General features: G+C 56.9%; 1 protein-coding gene across 2 annotated transcripts; it reads left to right on the forward strand.

Moving 5' to 3' along the window:
• The first annotated feature begins 4,816 nt into the window (after positions 1-4,816).
• Positions 4,817-10,836, forward strand: SLC25A45 (solute carrier family 25 member 45). Of its 2 annotated transcripts, XM_080815187.1 has the most exons (6): positions 4,817-4,929; positions 5,798-5,841; positions 6,047-6,118; positions 6,398-6,583; positions 9,095-9,353; positions 9,506-10,836. In XM_080815187.1, exons 1-6 carry the CDS (start codon positions 4,893-4,895, stop codon positions 9,772-9,774), a joined length of 867 nt encoding a protein of 288 aa, XP_080671313.1. In that variant the 5' UTR covers positions 4,817-4,892; the 3' UTR covers positions 9,775-10,836. The 2 variants fall into 2 exon arrangements, with proteins under 2 accessions (XP_080671313.1, XP_080671312.1); XM_080815186.1 differs by lacking the exons at positions 4,817-4,929; positions 5,798-5,841 and having other exon boundaries at positions 5,867-6,118.
• The last annotated feature ends 6,780 nt before the right edge of the window (positions 10,837-17,616 follow it).

Below are 17,616 nucleotides of genomic sequence, written 5' to 3' on the forward strand. Positions count from 1 at the left end.
TGGCCAGGGATAGGGGTGCAGCGCAAAAGGGGGAGTGGGCTCACCCTGCCCTCGTTCCCCGGCACTGGAAGGCAGCCCCATCTCCTAACCCAGCCCAAGTTTCCTTAGTATAAACAGCTCTTTCCCTGCTCTCCAGGATCCATGCTACCCCACACTTGAATCCATTGCAACATGTCTTCTTTGCGTGAACTAAGGACTTAAGGAAGTTCGATGTGAGCTGGAGAGAAGAGTGAGCAATAATCACCATCTCCTCCAGGGGAACCCGGGTGGCTCAGCGGGTTAAGTGTCTGCCTTTGGCTCAGGTCATGATCCCGGAGTCCTGGGATCGAGCCCCACATTGGGCTCCCTGCTCAGCAGGGTAGAGGGAGTCTGCTTCTCCCTCTCTCTTACAGCTCCCTGGGCTTGTATGCAACCCCCCCCACTCTCTCTCTTTCTCTCTCAAAAAAACAAACAAGCATCTCTTTCCAGGTTCTAAGCTCTGAGACCCTCAGACCAGGAGACGATGGCTTGGTGGGCTCCCTTCATCAGCCGGATCACAGTGGGAGCACAGTTCAGTGCCACTGAGTGCTTACTGGGTGTGGGGTCTGGGCTAGGGCAGGAGGTGAGGCACTGTCTTGCCCTCAGAAAGCTCAGTTATGGTTTAATTAGAGGTAGAGAGGGGGAAGAAGGAAGCCCAGGAGAGATGCATATTTCTTTTCTTTAAGTAATTTCTTTTATTTATCTTTTAAAAAGATTTTATTTGTTTATTTGACATAGAGAGAGATCACAAGTAGGCAGAGCAGCAGGCAGGGATAGAGGGGGAATCAGGCTCCCTGCTAAGCAGAGAGCCTGATGTGGGGCTCGATCCCAGGACCCTGAGATCATGACCTGAGCCAAAACCAAGAGCCAGTTGCTTACCTGACTGCGCCACCCAGGTGCCCTGAGAAACATGCGTTTACAACTACATACGATGACAGAATTGCCTTCAAAGCTATGGAAAACTGTAAGCAAGAAGAGATGGGTCGTCACTTCCGGAGCCCTCCTGAGTGCCAGACCCCTCTGTTTCCTCAGGTCATCCTCGGGGCCCCTGTGGGTAGAAGTGAGAGTAGTGGTAGCTGCTGTTCGTGGTGTGGGTACAATGCACCAGACTCTTTTCTCAGTGCTTTAATTCTTGTATCACACCAGGAGGTGCGTAGTCGAGAAAACAGGATCGGAAAAGGCAAACCACAGAGCCGACGTCTGGCAGTGTGTACAGTGTGGTAAGGAGCCTGGTACAGGTCCAGTGTGGGTAAGGAGGGCACTGAAGGGATTCCCGAAGGTGTTCCCAGTAGCGGGAACTGTGGGACTGTGGTGAGGACCCCAGGGAAGCCCGGGGCAGTCAGAGCACAGATGGGGTGGCACCTGGGGGTGGGGGTTTGTGTGTGGTGGGTTTGGCAGATGATGAGGAGTTTTGAGGGGTTGTGAGCTAGAGTGGGACGAGGTCAGAGCTCTGCCCGGCCAAGCAGAAGACGGGCCTGGTGGGATTTCCAGGAGAAGAGTCCAGCCAGGGCTGGGGCTGCCCTTTGGCAAGGCTCCAGAGAGGGGTCGTGGGTCTGCCTTGAACTGGGGGGGTGGGGTGGGGCGGGAGAAGAGAGCGGGGCCCATTCTGATGTGAGAGCCGCCAGGCCTTTAGAGCCAAGTGGCCTGAGACTCCGCAATCAGGGGGGCTGGTTTCTTGCTTTCATAAGCAGGAAAAGACCCCCCCCCCCCCCACCAAGGGCCACAGAAGGGATTGGCCACTTGGGAGAGAGCGACTAGCAGATTGAGGACTGCAGCCCAGCCCTCGGCAAGGAAGGGCACTGGGGCAGCCCAAGGAGCCCGGGGCAGCTCTCGGTGGAGGACGTCAGAGATGAGCCCTGCTTCCTAAAACCCGTCTACCCGTGAGGAAGTAGCGGTGAGTGGATTCTACTTTGGCCACAGCGGGGAAGCGGAAGGGTGAGTGGGACTGGTCCTTGGGTATCTGATGGGGAACGAAGAGTTGCATGATCTGGAGGGGCAGGTGGGGATACTGTTGGGACTCCACATTCTTTGGGGGCCTTTGGAGATGGGGAGAGAGAAGTGGGGACCCAGGGCGGGCTGCGGGGCTGCCCGCTAATGCTGCTCCTCGCTCTGTTCACTCCTTCATTCTTGTGCCAAATATGTATCAAGCCCCTGTCGTCTGCTACGTGCTGTGCTGAGCCTTCGGGATAACATCAGTGAACAAACAGCCAGAGGTCGCAGCCCAGACAGACAACAAGGTAATCACTGGTGCATCAGAAAGTCTCGGGTGCCGTGGAAGAAGCAAGAGGAAGAACCAGGGAAGGGGCACCAGGAGTGCCCGGCAGGTGATAGGTCTGAGTCCAGGCTAGACCAGGCCAGCAGGGAGACGGAACAGCCAGTACCAAAAGCCTGGGGGCGGGAGCCCGTTGGATGAAGAGAAGGAGGCCCGGGGGGCTGGGACAGAGGGACCAGGGCGTGGCCAGAGATGAGGTCGTGCAGTGGGGCTGCACGTTGAGGGTTCCTAGAGCCTCGGAAGGACTTCCGTTTCCAGTCTGAGCAGGAAGGGACCCTTGCAAGGTTGGAGCAAAGCGCAGACATGGTCTGACTTAAATTTCAGCTGAATCCCTTTGGCTCCTAGGTGGAGAACAGACTGGAAGTGGGCAGGGGCGGAGGCAGGGAGGCCAGGCAGGAGACCCAGTGGAGGCCTTGGTGGCTTCGGGCCAGGGCGCTAGCAGAGGAGGAGGAGAGGAAGGGTAGGGTTTGGGCCCTGCTTTGAAGGCAGTATTAACACAATTTCCTTATGGGATGGTGGGGAGGTGTGAGACAGAGGGAGGAGGCAAGGGCGACTCCAAAATTTGGCACCCACATTTGGAGACTTCACGGATTTCTATGGGTGGTGACACCTGCGCCTTGGATCTGTGTGCCCTGAAAAGAGGACCCCGCCCCGGCCCCACCTCTCAGCAGATCTGCGAATAGGATCTGACAATATCCCGTGACCGGGGATGTGAACAATACGTTACATCAGCACCCCCCACCCCGTAAACTCTGTTCATGTCAGACACTCGTGCTCGGCAGTAACCTCAGCACTTGGGTTGTCCATGTGCCTGGGTCTGCCCTGATGCTCTGCCCTCTGCCCTGACCCCCACCGTGTGCATCCACGTCCATCCGTGTCCTGCCTCCAAGTCCGCAGGACTGCCGCTGGGCTCCCTCGCCCTGCTGCCCGCGAATAACTGAAATGTCATGGAGCCGTGATCCTGAGTGTGACCACCACCACCCCACCCCCACCCCACCCCGGAAGCCCCCCTTGGATGTCGTCCAGAGCATCCCAAAGGACATGGGAGACAGAGCCTCGGGAAGCACGGGCCTTGCCACAGATTAGCCGAGACGGGAACCCCAGTCTGGATGACATGGAAGCCCCTGCTGGCCCCCCCCCCACGCTCAGGCAGAGAGAGAGGGTGGGAGCAGGAAAAATAAAGATACCAGGCAGGCATGGGAAACACAAGGCGTGAGCCATCATCTGATTGGTAAAGAGATGCAACGAATTTTTAAGTGATGTAAAATATCGCTTTCAAAACAACAGCGAGGGGTACCTGGGTGGCTCAGTGGGTGAAGCCTCTGCCTTTGGCTCAGGTCATGATCTCAGGGTCCTGGGATTGAGTCCCACATCGGGCTCTCTGCTCAGCAGGGAGCCTGCTTCTCCCTCTCTCTGCCTGCCTCTCTGCCTACTTGTCATCTCGCTCTCTTTGTCAAATAAATAAATAAAATCTTAAGAAAAAAAAAAAACCAAAACAAAACATGGGGTGCCTGGGTGGCTCAGTGGGTTAAAGCCTCTGCCTTTGGCTCAGGTCATGATCCCAGGGTCCTGGGATCGAGCCCCGCATCGGGCTCTCTGCTCGGCGGGGAGCCTGCTTCCTCCTCTCTCGAACTGCCTGCCTCTCTGCCTACTTGTGATCTCTCTCTCTGTCAAATAAATAAATAAAATGTTTTTAAAAAATAAACAAAATAAACAAAAACAAAAACAAAAACAGTGAGGAGTGAGCGTGTTTAAGCAGACCCAGCTTGTAAGAAGCCGGCGGGGGAGCGGAATCCGAAGCATGCTAGAACGGGCTTGGTGTATTGGCCGCAGGGAGGGTTGGAAGGAAGGAAGCAGAGAGGAGGAGAGAGGGATGCAGGTCTCCCTGCATGTCACTTTAGATTGTTGTCCAAAGAAAAATGGGCGTTCATAACCCCAGCGCTGAGACACCAGCCACCCTTGATAACACCCGAATCCCCAGCTTGTCCCCTGGGAGGGAGGCCCGGAGAAGAGAAGGATGTGCACGAGGGAGGCTGTGTATGACTCACGCAAGGGAGCCTGGGAAACTGCACCCCCCACCCCAGAAGGTAGGGCTTCAGGCTAGGGAGTCACTGTCCGCTCTGGGGTTCCCAGGGCACTGGGACGGAGCTGGGCCTGCCCCGTGGTGGCCATGCTCCATCTCCGCCGGCCTGGCCGCCGGTTCCCAGGGTGTTGGGCTGGCCAGGCCGGGCCGGGCAGGCAGGGCCTTGCCCTGGACAGGCTCACTGAAGCCTTGCGGGCTGGGGCCGCCCTGGAGGCTGGCGCCTGGTCCCGCAGCAAGGCTGCAAGGCCATCGTGGGCCGGCAGGGGGCGGGCCACCCGCCACGATCCCTGCTCTGAGATTTCACACTCCGCACAGGCCTTCTCCACCGTCAGGGCCACCCAAGGTGGCTTCCTCCCCTCCTGGTGCGGAGGTCTGGGCACTGGGCCACCGCTCACCCTCCCAGCCGAGTTAAACATTAGTGGGAGGTTATCGGGCGGGCGACGGGGGGGAGATCAGGGACGGCCAGACGCTTCCAAGCGTCTCCTGTCTGGAGCCACCGGTTCCCGCCCCTGCCAGACAATGCCCGCGGAGGAGTTTGTGGCCGGATGGATCTCTGGTGAGACGTTTTTCTTCCTTCTGTTACGTTCCCCCCTAGCGGTCTGTCACTGCCAGGGGACATAGAAGGAACAGAGACCAAAGTCCTGGTGGCTTTGGAGCCGGGGGACCAGCTCCCAGAGCCTCCTGGCAGCTGCCTCGGGGGCACGGGGAGGAAGGTGCGGGTCTCTAAGCTATGCTGCCCTCACCTCCAGGGCCACGGTGAGCCCTCTCCCAGACACACCTGCAGACCTTCATCGAGAACCCCACTCTCCAGGCCCACCCTGTGGGGCTCAGAAAGGAATTTCACCTTTGACCCCAGCAGCTGTCCTGCCTTCCCCTCTGGGCCTCTGCCCTAGTTTCCAGCGCCGAGGCCAGCTGTGTCGAGGGCCCAGCCCAGCTTCTGGGTGTCCCTCAGCAGAAAGAGAGGGACATTCTGAACCTGCCTCCGGGGGCTGTGACCTCGCCCAAGAATCCAGGGCCAGCATCTGCTCTGGGGGGCAAGATCGGAACGTGGGGAGGTGGCCTGGGGGCTGGGCTCTCCTCCCCGGGGGGCAGCAGGACGCCGTAGGGCCCCCAGTTCCATACTGCGGGTCTGGACCAAGGCCCCGTACTTCACAGCAGGTGTGAGTGGAGGGAGAAAGGGGTCAGGCTGGCAGGGACGTGGGAGCCCTGGAGAATCTGTCCCATGGCCCCAGTTAGATAAGCAAGCAGGACGGTCAGTGTTGGACACTGTGAGGACACGGCGTCCGTGGCGGGCTCCTCCCTTCTGCCTGGGTGTCCTCTGGGAATGGCATTGTCCCCTGGTCCCCACACCTCCCTAGCCCAGAGCTCCCCTCCCCTCGGTCAGGTGCAAGGGGTCCCTCTCATAGCATCTTCTTATCATGCAGGAGCTCTGGGCTTGGTCCTGGGACACCCTTTTGACACGGTAAAGGTGAGTCGAGGGGAGGCAGCTCAGGAATGAAGGCTGTCACCGGAACCAAATGTCACCATGCCTCGAGAGCAGGGCCTGGCCGATGGGCAGCTTTCCTACCAGTCCTGTACTGCTGGCATCCTGCCGGGCAGAGCGGGAGGAGCCGGGGGCTGGAGCCATCCCTGCCCATCCCTCCTGGGCTGCCTGCGCTGTCCTCCTCACACAGGTGCGGCTGCAGACCCAGACCATATACCGGGGCATCTTTGACTGCTTGGTTAAGACTTACCGCCATGAGTCGGTGGGTGTCTCGCTTCTCTGGGGCTTCGGCAGGGGGAGGCCTCTGGGTGGTCGGCAGCAGCTTTCTTCTCTCCCAGTGGGGCTCTGCCCCTGAAAGAGAGGAGAGCAAAGTTGGGGGTTCCCGGGAGCTGGCTGTGCCCCAAGACTGTCCCCAGCCTCAGCCTCCCTTCAGCAGGACTCAGGACTTGTTTCTGGCCAGAGGGGACCCTGTTGGAGTGGGAAGGGCAAAGAGGAGCCCCTCCCCCCCACTTGGCCCTAAGGTCGCCTTGTCTTTCTACAGCTTCTGGGCTTTTTCAAGGGAATGAGCTTCCCCATTGCAAGCATAGCCATGGTCAACTCCGTGCTGTTCGGGGTCTACAGCAACACGCTACTGGCGCTCACGGCGACCTCCCACCAGGAGCGGCGGGCCCAGCCTCCCTGCTACGCGCACGTCTTCCTAGCTGGCTGCACGGGAGGCTTCGTGCAGGTGAGAGGGAGGGGCGGGGCCACGGACACACAGGTGCTTGCAAGCACGCACACGCAGGTGTGAGCGCGCACACACGTACCCCCAGAGCGGTCTGCCGGGCTCAGTGCTGTGGGAAGACCTCTCTCCCGGGGGATCCATTGCCCTGGAGAACGGATAGCCTTGCCAGAGCCCCGAGCCCCACTCGTCCAGCCCTGGCGTGGTCCTGGCAGCCCTCCAGCCCATGCCCCGCTCAGCCCCTATGCCTGAAGCTTCAACCAGGCCCCAGTCCATAGATCTCACTTATAGGCCTGGGTATTAATCATTAAAGAGCTCCCATCATTTAGTTTTGGTCTTTGTTCTCAGCATTTAAGGATTGGACTTTTGATTGGTGGGGTGGAGGAAAGAGGGGCCTCCAGACACGGGGGCGGGGGCAGCTGATTGGAGGGTGTGAGCACAGAGGCAGAGGGACCTGTGCCTGACTCTACCCCACACCCCAGCCAGGCGCCTGAGGTCACCATCTATTCGGCACCTGCCCTCAGGCCCCTAACACACTTTCTGGGGCAGAGACCAAGGGCAAAGGACATAATCAGTTGGCTCACGCCAGTGAATTAATGATTCATGAGACACCCACAGGTCCTGGCTTTCCTTCTGCCCCTTCTTGTGCAGGGCACATGCCTGCATATTTCCCAAGGCCCGAGGCCGGCACACCACCAAAACAAGGAAGAGAAGTGAGACTCCACGCGAGCGGCTAACCCAGCCAGGCCCAGCTCCGAAGTCACCCTCCTCTCCAGCTCTTTGCAAAGCGGAACAGATAGCAGAACTGGGGACTGTAGGCTCGTGGATGGGGACCGGGTTCAAGGTCCAACAGGAACCCGGTTTGATATCAAGCCCATGGATTCAGCTTCCCAGGGTGTTGGAGTAGAAACTAGATTTCAGTGTGGAGATGAGGAGGAAGAGGCAGGATGTGACTCTGGCTAGCCCTGGGGGCAGGGAATGACAAACAACCTGTAATGTGCACAGAGGCTGACCCTGTCAAACAATGAGACAGCGTCTGCCATCCCACTGCACCTGCAGGCCTGGGATGGGGAGCGGAGGGGCCCTAAACTGCCCCTACTCACTACCCTACCCTTGGCTCAGCCATTTCCGCACCGTCAGGAGCCCAGGACTCAGGGGCGTACCCCCCGGAGAAGCCCCGAGCTTGGCACTGCCCGCAGGCTCTGAAAGGATGACATCAGGGTCCCGCCTTAGAGGGAGGGAGCCCAGCCCCCCTTCCTGCATGGGAGGAAGTAAGCTAAGTTGGTCTGCCATTGTCGGAACATCGCGGCCAGAGCCGGCTTCCAGGGCTGAGGAACTAAGCTCATGTACTTTCCACGAAAGAAACAAACCCCACAGAAACCCCTCATGACATGCTAACCTCAGCCTGACCTCAGATCTCATCGGGACTTTGTTTTTTATTTTTATTTTTTAAAAGATCTTTATTTATTTATCTGACAGACAGAGATCACAAGTAGGCAGAGAGGCAGGCAGAGAGAGAGGGGGAGGCAGGCTCCCCACTAAGCAGAGAGCCCGATGCGGGGCTCGATCCTAGGACCCTGGGATCATGACCTGAACTGAAGGCAGAGGCTTTAACCCACTGAGCTACCCAGGTGCCTCTCATCTGGACATTAACAGCTGACCTTGACCTACTGCATCCTTGACCCTCACATTAGCCCCCAGCCCCCCTCCATATCCACCCAGAAGTCCTAACAGTGCCCCAAATGTTTGTCCCTTCTGCCTCTGCCGGGTGATGAGAGTCCTAGGACCCACAGAGCCCACCATCACCCAGCTTCTGTTGGGACCCTAGTGGCTGGGGGTTTTTAGGAGGCAGGAAAGACTGGCCCAGGGCTTGACCCCCTCCGGGGCCTCTGAGAGGTGTCCCGCGGGAAGTGCGGGGAACAAGAATCTATAAAGTCGATTCTTCAGGCCGGAAGTGACCTCCTTCGGTCTGGGGAGGGGTCACACCTGTCTCAGGGACCCAGACTGAATGCTTCCTTCAGACCCCGTCACTGCAGGTGCCTGCTCCCCCGTGGCTTTTGGAAGGCCACTCTTTTTTTTTTTTTTTAAGATTTTATTTATTTATTTGACAGACAGAGATCACAAGTAGGCAGAGAGGCAGGCAGAGAGAGAGAGGAGGAAGCAGGCTCCCTGCTGAGCAGAGAGCCCGATGCGGGGCTTGATCCCGGACCCTGGGATCATGACCTGAGCCGAAGGCAGAGGCTTTAACCCACTGAGCCACCCAGGCGCCCCTTGGAAGGCCACTCTTGGAGAAACAATCCAGGATTGTCTCTGAGCACGTGCCAGGCAAGTTCTGTGCCGTTTTCCAAGGAGATGGCAGTGCCGCCCGATGTCAGGGCCAATGCTAAGGGTGGTGCCCGGCCTGTGCCCAGCCCTGCCCGCAGGGGGAGTGGCCCTACTCTGCCCACCACCGTCCTCTTGTTAGGATCCTCCTCGCTCGGAGCCCCACCCAGGCTCTCGGTGCTTCCTTTCCTCCAGGTCTACTGCTTGGCCCCTTTTGACCTCATCAAAGTCCGGCTACAAAACCAGACAGAGCCGAGGGCGCGGCCGGGCAGCCCCCCGCCCCGGTACCGGGGACCCGTGCACTGCGCAGTCTCCATCTGCCAGGAGGAGGGGCCCCGGGGCCTCTTCCGGGGAGCCTGGGCCCTGATGCTGAGGGACACCCCGACACTGGGCATCTATTTTGTCACCTACGAGTGGCTCTGCCGCCAGTCCACGCCAGAAGGACAGAACCCCAGTAAGTGGACTGTGTGAGCGGGAGGGGGACGTAGAGGAGTGGGGGAGGGGAGCTGGCCTTGGTCGCGGAGGATGGGGAGGGACCCCAGGGACTGGGTGGGGGAGGGTCTCTGCTTCTTGCTCTGACACCCGCCTGGGCTTCCTCTCCCCCAGGCTCAACCTCGGTGTTGGTGGCAGGGGGCTTCGCAGGCATCGTCTCCTGGGCGGTGGCCACCCCCTTGGACGTGATCAAGTCCCGGATGCAGATGGCGGGGCTGAAGCACAGGGTGTACCGGGGGGTGCTGGACTGCATGGCGAGCAGTGTCCGGCAGGAAGGCCTGGGGGTCTTCTTCCGGGGGCTGACGATCAACAGCGCCCGCGCCTTTCCTGTCAACGCCGTCACCTTCCTCAGCTACGAGTACCTCCTGCGCTGGTGGGGCTGAGCGTGGCCAGGTAGCGTCCCCGGCTGCCGCGCCAGACCCCCACCCCACCCCCCAGATGCGAGGTCAAGGGGAGCGCACCCGCTTGCTTCTCCAATTGGAGAGGCCGGGCCTTTCCTGATGGGCAGGCAGCCGTGGAGGGCAGGGCCTCGGGCTCCTGGACTCCAGAACCCGGGGCTGGCTTCAGGCTCCCAGCACCACCTGCCTTGGCTCCCATGCTCCCCAGGGTTGTGAAACACACTCAGTGGCCCCTGCTGCTGGTGACATTTGGCCCGGCCTGTGACTTCACCCCTCAGAGAGCTCTCAGAGCCGGCTCTCCTGGGCGCTAACCGCCCCCTGGATTCCAGCACCACATCCTCACCCGTCCCCCACCTGCTCCCCAAAAGTGCTCCCGCACACCTCCACTGGGGGGCAGCCTTCTCTCCCCTACTGGTCCGGAATCCTTCAGTGGCTCCCTTGGCCCGTAGGGAAAAGCCCCACCTCCCCCACCTCCTGGGCCCTCTCCTCTCTGGGGGCTTGGGTGGCCCTTGATCCCTCCTGGCCAGCAGAGGGCAGCACGCCCCTTGGCTAAGCCTGCTCCTTGGCCCAGGCAGAGCACTGTCTGCCAGAGTCCTTCCTGGCAGGCAAGGGAGTTCCCCCTTGCTCCCCACTGGCTGTGGGGTTTTCATACCACCCCACCCCCTCCTTTATTCCCCAACCCTTGCCCTGCCCCGGATCCCTCCCACATCCCACCACACGCCTCTATCACAGCCCCTGGTTTCTGATTCACTCCTCAACCTGGCCCCATGACACAGGGAGCTCCTTGAGATCAGGGGTCAGACTTCTGATCGGTTCCCCCACTCCGGCCACCACACCTGCTTCCTTCATCCTGTCCCCCCATCTTAGGTTTTGCCTGCCTGGCCCCTCTCGGAGTGGTCCCAGAAGTCAGGGGCCACTCCTCCCCCGGGTGTCTCCCGTCCCACCCTCATTGATGGCACTTATTTTCTTTACTTGTCTCAATTGTTAAGTGGCAATGACAAGAAGGTTTGCTTGATTGGCAATAAAGCTGAGCAGAGTTTGTACCCACGAACGTCTCGATCTGGTCGGAGATCCACCTGGGCCCACCTTATGGTGACCTGAATGCCCGGAATTCTTGCCATTTACTGGGGGCTCCCTCTCAAAACCATCACAATAGGGGCATCGGGCCGGCTCTTTCAGTGGAACGTGAGACTGGTGATCTTGAGGTTGTAAGTTCGAGCCCCACACTGAGAGCCGAGATTACTTAAAAAAAACAACAACAACAAAACCCATCACCATATTATCACAGTTCACAACATTATAACGATCATCACAGTCTCAGCTCAGAGACAGTGTTTAAGTTGTCCGAGGTCACACAGCCAGAATGCCTCACGCCCTGCCTGGGCACATCGGAGCCTCCGGCCCCAGAGCCCAGTTACTTGGCTGCTCTGCACTCCCTGGGGCCTGAGACCGTCACCCACCAAAGTTCAAGCTCACCGGGGCTCGGCTTAATGGCATCAGGTCTCCTTCACTGGATCCTGGGCTGCCGATGGCGGGTGGCCCCCCAACTGCCCCCCCACCCTCCTGCCTTCCTCCGCTGTCACAGTGTAGCCTCAGGGCTCGTGGCCCGGGAGCCACCTCCACTCCCTCACCTCCCTCAGAGCTCAGCGGCCCCGTGCTTGGACTTTGGCTCGAGAAATTCGTAATGTGTGCAAATTGCTCATCTCTTGGCTTCGAGGAAATGCCTCACTCTTGGCCCAAAGTGTTGACCCCCGAAGGCCCTTGGCCAGGAGCTTAGGTGCTGGGGAGCACGGCCTTTTATACATGTTAAAGTTTAAGAAATGGTGTCCAGGTGCTCTTCCCGGCCGATACGTGCTGCCCTTTCGAGCTGAGGGAGTCGTCAGTCCAGCAGACAGGAGCTGAACTCCCAGCTCCATAGGCCTCCCCTCCTGCCTGGACTCAGGGAGCCGGTGCTTCTCAGATGGAAAAACGGGGTCTGTCTCAGCCACTCACTGCCCTTTCTGTGCCTTAGTTTCCCCTGATGTCGGGTCAGTCTGGGAGCCCCAGTGGCTGTCCAGCCCCGCCACGGGGCCAGGCCTTTGGGGAAGGACGCGACAGTGGTAGTCCGACAGTTGTTAGGGGCATGGGGCGGGGGGCAGTGGGTGCCTGGGAAATGGGCTTATAATGGGCAAGAAGGGAGCAGGCGGTCCGGGTGGTCCTCTGTAGTTTGTCATGAGTCATGTTACCATTTGGTTTTAGTTAAATCCTCTTTGGGGTAGTAATTACGCCTGTGAGACTGCCTCTGTACCGTCCGTTTTCCCTATCTGGTTTTTTCTAGAGGTGTCTCTGGGGGCTGGAGCTCCTCTCCTCTAGCTTCTCACTCACAACCAGAGAGAAGGCAGGCCTCCCATGGGGCCGCTCCTTCCGCTGCCAGGACGAGGGTGATGAGGGACAAGGGACAATGGCGTCTAGCCCAGCGGCTAGAACAGAGCTGGGATTAGCGGGAAAACAACTCACTCCTCTTTCAGAGGCCCAGGGAAGGGCCACAAGAGTGTTAGAAAGGAGGGTGGAGGGGTGCCCGGGTGACTCAGTGGGTTAAAGCCTCTGCCTTAAGCTCAGGTCATGATCTCAGGGTCCTGGGATCGAGCCCTGCATCGGGCTCTCTGCTCAGCAGGGAGCCTGCTTCCCCCCTTCTCTCTGCCTGCCTCTCTGCCTACTTGTGATCTCTCTCTGTCAAATAAATAAAATCTTTAAAAAAAAAAAAAAGAAAGGAGGGTGGAAAGACAAAGATCAGGCAGGAAATGAACAAGGATTTTCTTTCTTTCTTTTTTTTTTTTTAAACTAGGCTCCACACCCAGCATGGAGCCCAGCTCGGGGCTTGAACTCACAACCCTGAGATCAAGACTTGAGTAGAGGGGCACCTGGGTGGCTCATTGGGTTAAGTGTCTCTGCCTTTGACTCTAGGTCATGATCCCAGGTCCTGGGATCGAGCCCCACGTTGACTTCCTGCTCAGCGGGGAGTCTGCTTCCCCCTCTGCTGCTCCCCCTGCTTGTGCTCTCTCTCTCTGTCTCTCGCTCACTCTCTCTCTTTCTCAAATAAAATAAAGTTAAAAAAAAAAAAGAAAGAGCTGAGCTGAGATCAAGAGTCAGACGCTTAACCAATCAAACCACCCAGGCACCCTATTGGCCAAGGGTATTTTTAAAAGCCACATGTGTTTACACGAGCAGGGTCTCGTAATACTCATGTTTAGATTCCTCAAGGAATTACCATGTTGTTAGAGGTCATCATTCTTTCTGAGAGCTCACTGAGATCGAAGGAATCCCTAAGAACCAAACAGCAAATGCACCTGCTTTGAGGCTGACAGTGGGGCTGGTGTTCGAGCCTTGCGTATAAGCAGCCCGTGACTTGGACAAACGTAAAGAACATCTCGTTGGTTTCCGCGCTGTCAAACGTGACACTTACTTTTACAGCAGTGATCACAGTAGGAGACATTAGAAGAGGCTAACTGGCGTGGACTCCAAGCTCACAGGGAGAAATGACACACCGTGGGACGCTTCTGGCTTAATTCACTTCTTCCACACTTACTCGACAGCTGAGCCATGGGGATGCGGTTTGCGAATATGCTTCTTTGGTGTTTCCAGCTTGACCACTGTCCCGAGCCCTAGGTCCACACTGCTGGCTGTCTCTGCTCACGCATCCTTGAGCGTCCCAAAGTGCCACATCCCGCCTCCTGCCTGCTCCTCCTGCAATGCTCTGTGGCCCAGAAATGTCCTCAGGCCAGAGGTCTCAAAGAAGCTCCCCTCCTCCCACATAAAGGAGTCCGCAGCTCCTGCTAACCCTGCTCCTAAAGTTTTCTAGGACTCACTGTCTCTTTCTCAGTCCTAAAACCACAGCCCCAGTCCTGTCCTGAAGCTGGACAAATAACTCAACTTTTTCCTATTCTCCTTGTCCCCCTCGATGGCTTCCCATTGCTCTGAGGAATCAGGACAAGCTCCTTGTACAACCTTCAAGGTTCTCAGACATTCGCCTTCTCTTGGTTCCTTAAACAACCACGTTCCGTCTCACCACAGGACATTTGCATGTACAGTTCTCACTGGCTGTGCACCTCCCACTCATCCTTCTGCTGCCATCACCACTTCCTTAGGAAAACTCTCCTCAGTCCCACTGTCTAGGTCAAGTTCCCTTGGCTTATGCCAGTGGTTTAGAATCACCTGGGGGACTTGTTCAAATACAGATTACTGGGTCCCATGCTGGGGTTTCTGAATCAGTGGGTTTGAGGAGACTCCAAGAATCTGTGCTTTCCTAAGTTCCTGCTGATGCTGCCAGCATGGGCCACAGTCTGAGAACCACTAGCTTGTGCTCTCATGTAATCTCCACTTTATCTAGAATCACAGGCTTTTGTGTGTATGATTCTTTTATGATTATTGTCTTTCCTCTAAGCTATGAGCTCTGTGAAGCTGAGACCTTGCCTGTTTTTGTTCATCATCAAAATGCTAGCGGACACACAAGAGTTGTTCAATAAAGAGCTTTGAACAAATGAATGAATGAGTAAATGAAAAACAAACAAACAAAACCGGTCTTCCCAATATCCCTTCTGGCAGACTGGTGCTCTAGACTTTACCTAGAGCCCTCCTTCTACAAGGCAGCTACATTCTAGATCTGTTATTACAAACACGATCTTTAAAACCATTGCTAACTTTTCAAGAAGTGAGGGAAATTCCCAAGGGCAAATCGGGGTATTGGAACTGGAGCTGCCCTTGGGGCTCACACCAATGCTGAGACCTTGGAGGTAAAGAACTTTCGGGAGCTGAAGACTAGACATTGAGGGACACCCACAGGGGCGCTGAACCCAAGACTCATAAATTAAACCAAGATTCTGGAAAAGGATACACCTTTAGTGAAAGGGTAAACCAGAAAACCTCCACCCACCAGTAAAGGGAATCTACAAAGAAACCTACCTCTCCCTTGTGGTGGACAGAAATTAAGAGTAGGAGTCTCCTCTGTGAACCAGAAACCACAGGCCTACTCACGGTACTTCAGGTCTGAAACAGCCTCCCCCGGAGAAATTAATTTATCGTGGCGGTAGCGCCCTCTCGTGCCTGGTAGGAGTAATTACACGTTCTTCGGAAAGTGCTCCCTAAATCAGACCTTCGTCTTTCAGAGATAAAAAATAAAAAATAAACTAATAAGATATTTAAAAAAAAATTATTCCCACATCCAGAAATTAAAAGACACACAAAGAAAAAAACTCTCATGAGTTGAAGCATCAGTAGAAACAAAAAGCAACAGATCTAGTGTCCCTCCACCCCCAGGCTATATATAGGTCACTTCCTAGTTCTCCGGCTGGTTCCTTAGGTACAGGGACTGTGTCTTATTCATCTCTGTCGCCCTCTGAGCAGAGAGGGTGCTCGTCACAGGCTCGTAGATAAACGGAAACAACGCCCGCACTTTGTCCTGCCCTCACTGTGCGGGTGGTGATGCCTGCACTTCAGGGGGGGGGGGGACACCAGACCTCGGTAAGAGCTCCGCTCTGTTGGGCACAGCAGGTGTCCTCTTCCTTCCTCTCCTTCCTCTGCAGCCTCACCGAATGCAATAGCTTCCTAACTTCCTTGGTTTTCCTGTTTCCACGTGTGCTCCCCCCCACTTCCCATATGAGCTTCACACAGTAACGAGAATCCGATTTTCTAAAATACAACGTGTGTTCCTCTGTTATCCAAATCAGGCCCCCACCAAGACCCCCCCTCCGAACTGCTTGTCTTACTTGAGATGACGGGGAACGATGTGACCCCGAGGCCCCTGCCTTCCTCTCCACCCTCCTCCTCTGCTTGCCCCCCACGCCCCCCCTCTGCACCACAGGACAGCAGCTCCCAGCCGTGTTTGCACCTGCTGCTCCCTGGGCAGAGGATGCTTCCTCGGGAACCAGAGGCGCTTCCTTACCATTTGCGACTCAGCCCAAAGGCCTTCTCCCTAACTCCCCTCTCCCAGCCCCTCTCGACAACATCATTATTTTATTCTCATCTTGGCACGGATTTCCCTCTAAAATGACCACGTTTATTGGTTTGCTCATCTCTTCTTTATCTCCCTCTGCCAGAAAGTAAGGGTTTGGAGAGGAGGGATCCTTTCTGTCTTGTTCTCTATGAGCTGGAGGGTCGGGAAACAGCGCCTGACCTGCAAGCAAAGAAGTCAGTAAATACTGTTTGAATGAGCTAACAAAGTCGCTTGCAAACAGGCCAAGAACGTTACAGGACAGCAGTGCACGAAAGGAAATGGTTCCTTGTGGCTTTAAAAGAAAAGCTCTGGGAGGAAGGCCGAAATATGGCCATCAGGCCGAGCTGCTCTAACTGGAACACAGCACCCAGGACAGAGGGCTAGTGTGTCCCCTCCTTGTTACTTTGGTCAGGTCTTTAGAGACCGTATAATTCTGGGTTTTTTTTTTTTTTTTTTTTTTTTTAAAGATTTTATTTATCTATTTGACAGACAGAGATCACAAGTAGGCAGAGAGGCAGGCAGAGAGAGGGGGGGAAGCAGGCTCCCCGCCGAGCAGAGAGACCGATGTGGGGCTCGATCTCAGGACCCCGAGATCATGACCCGAGCCGAAGGCAGAGGCCCAACCCACTGAGCCACCCAGGTGCCCCGTATAATTCTGGTTTTAACGTTTAAGGAGATAGGTCAGAACTGGGATGATTTCAGAAAAGGGATAACAGAAGATAGGTAGGCACACTGGAATCTGTGAGGAAGCCTACGGGATTTGGGACTTGGAAGACCAGCAGGCAGCCTTAGCTCGGTTTAAAAGTGAGCTGCCCGGGCCGCCTGGGTGGCTCAGTTGGTTAAGTGTCTGACTCTTGATTTGGTCTCAGGTCATGATCCCAGGGTCGCTGCGTAAGGGTCCACACTCAACACAGAGTCTGCTTAAGACTCTTCCTCTCCCTCTGCCCCTCCCCCTGCTTGCGTGGCAGCCGTGGGCACTGAGTCCCGGACCGCAGCGTCCCCAAACCCGAAAGCTGCCCCGCACTGACTTGTGATGGCCTTTTAGGCCACGGGAAGATTTTGGCCAGAGCTGGACTCCTCACCAGCCCGGGTCTGTCTGTGCCCATGGCCCATGGCCTTTCCCAGTAAATCTATCCTCTTCAAGGCCTACTTCCCGATCTGGCTCAGGCTGCCCATCTCCCACCTGGACCACTCGGACTCTGTCTGCCGGTGGCTCTCACATCTTTGACCCACCCTCCACATCTCAGTTATTCTAGAACCCCCACGAATGACCTGTCCCCATCCCGACTGAGAACCGTTTGGGTGCCCCCTCACTAGGTCTGGTGAGCTAAACAGCCCTCCTGCTTCCCAGGCCTCCCCATGTGCGCTGGAGGGGCCACCCGCCGCCACCCGCCTCCGCCCGCCACACTGGGCTCCTTCCCTCCCAGTCGGCCTCCGCGCCCGCCACCCCCTGTGCTGGACTGCCCTTCCCGCTCTTCTGGCTGTCCTCCAAGCTGCAGCTCAGACGGCACACCCCCTCCAGGAGTCTCCCCAGGCTCTGCGGGGCCACCGGACTGTGCGCGTGCCTGGGTGACAGGCTTTAATCACGATGCACCTCCGCTGTCACGAGGTCCTGCCCAGCGGGGACACCATTTGTGCAAGCCTCACCACGCAGGAGGCTTGCTGGAGAGATGCTGTGAAATGGTCAGATGAACACGTGACGCTTCCCAGTTCTGGCTCCTTCTGGTTTCCCTGGACTGCCCCCAGACTGGCCCCCTCCTTCCTAACACCACCTGCCAGCCTCGATCTGAGAGCAGGGTCCGAGAGCCGCAGAACTCGGGATCTATCAGCGGGTAAGGATTCCCCATTCCCTGGGAGCC

Source organism: Martes martes (assembly GCF_963455335.1).
Source record: "Martes martes genome assembly, chromosome: 10".
Taxonomy (NCBI): Eukaryota; Metazoa; Chordata; class Mammalia; order Carnivora; family Mustelidae; genus Martes; species Martes martes.

Coding starts and splice junctions, on each gene's coding strand:
- SLC25A45 (XM_080815186.1), top strand. CDS start 5,891: ATGTCACCATGCCTCGAGAGCAGGGCCTGGCCGATGGGCAGCTTTCCT. Junction 6,584..9,094: donor GCACGGGAGGCTTCGTGCAG/GTGAGAGGGAGG, acceptor CCTTTCCTCCAG/GTCTACTGCTTGGCCCCTTT. Junction 9,354..9,505: donor GCCAGAAGGACAGAACCCCA/GTAAGTGGACTG, acceptor CCTCTCCCCCAG/GCTCAACCTCGGTGTTGGTG.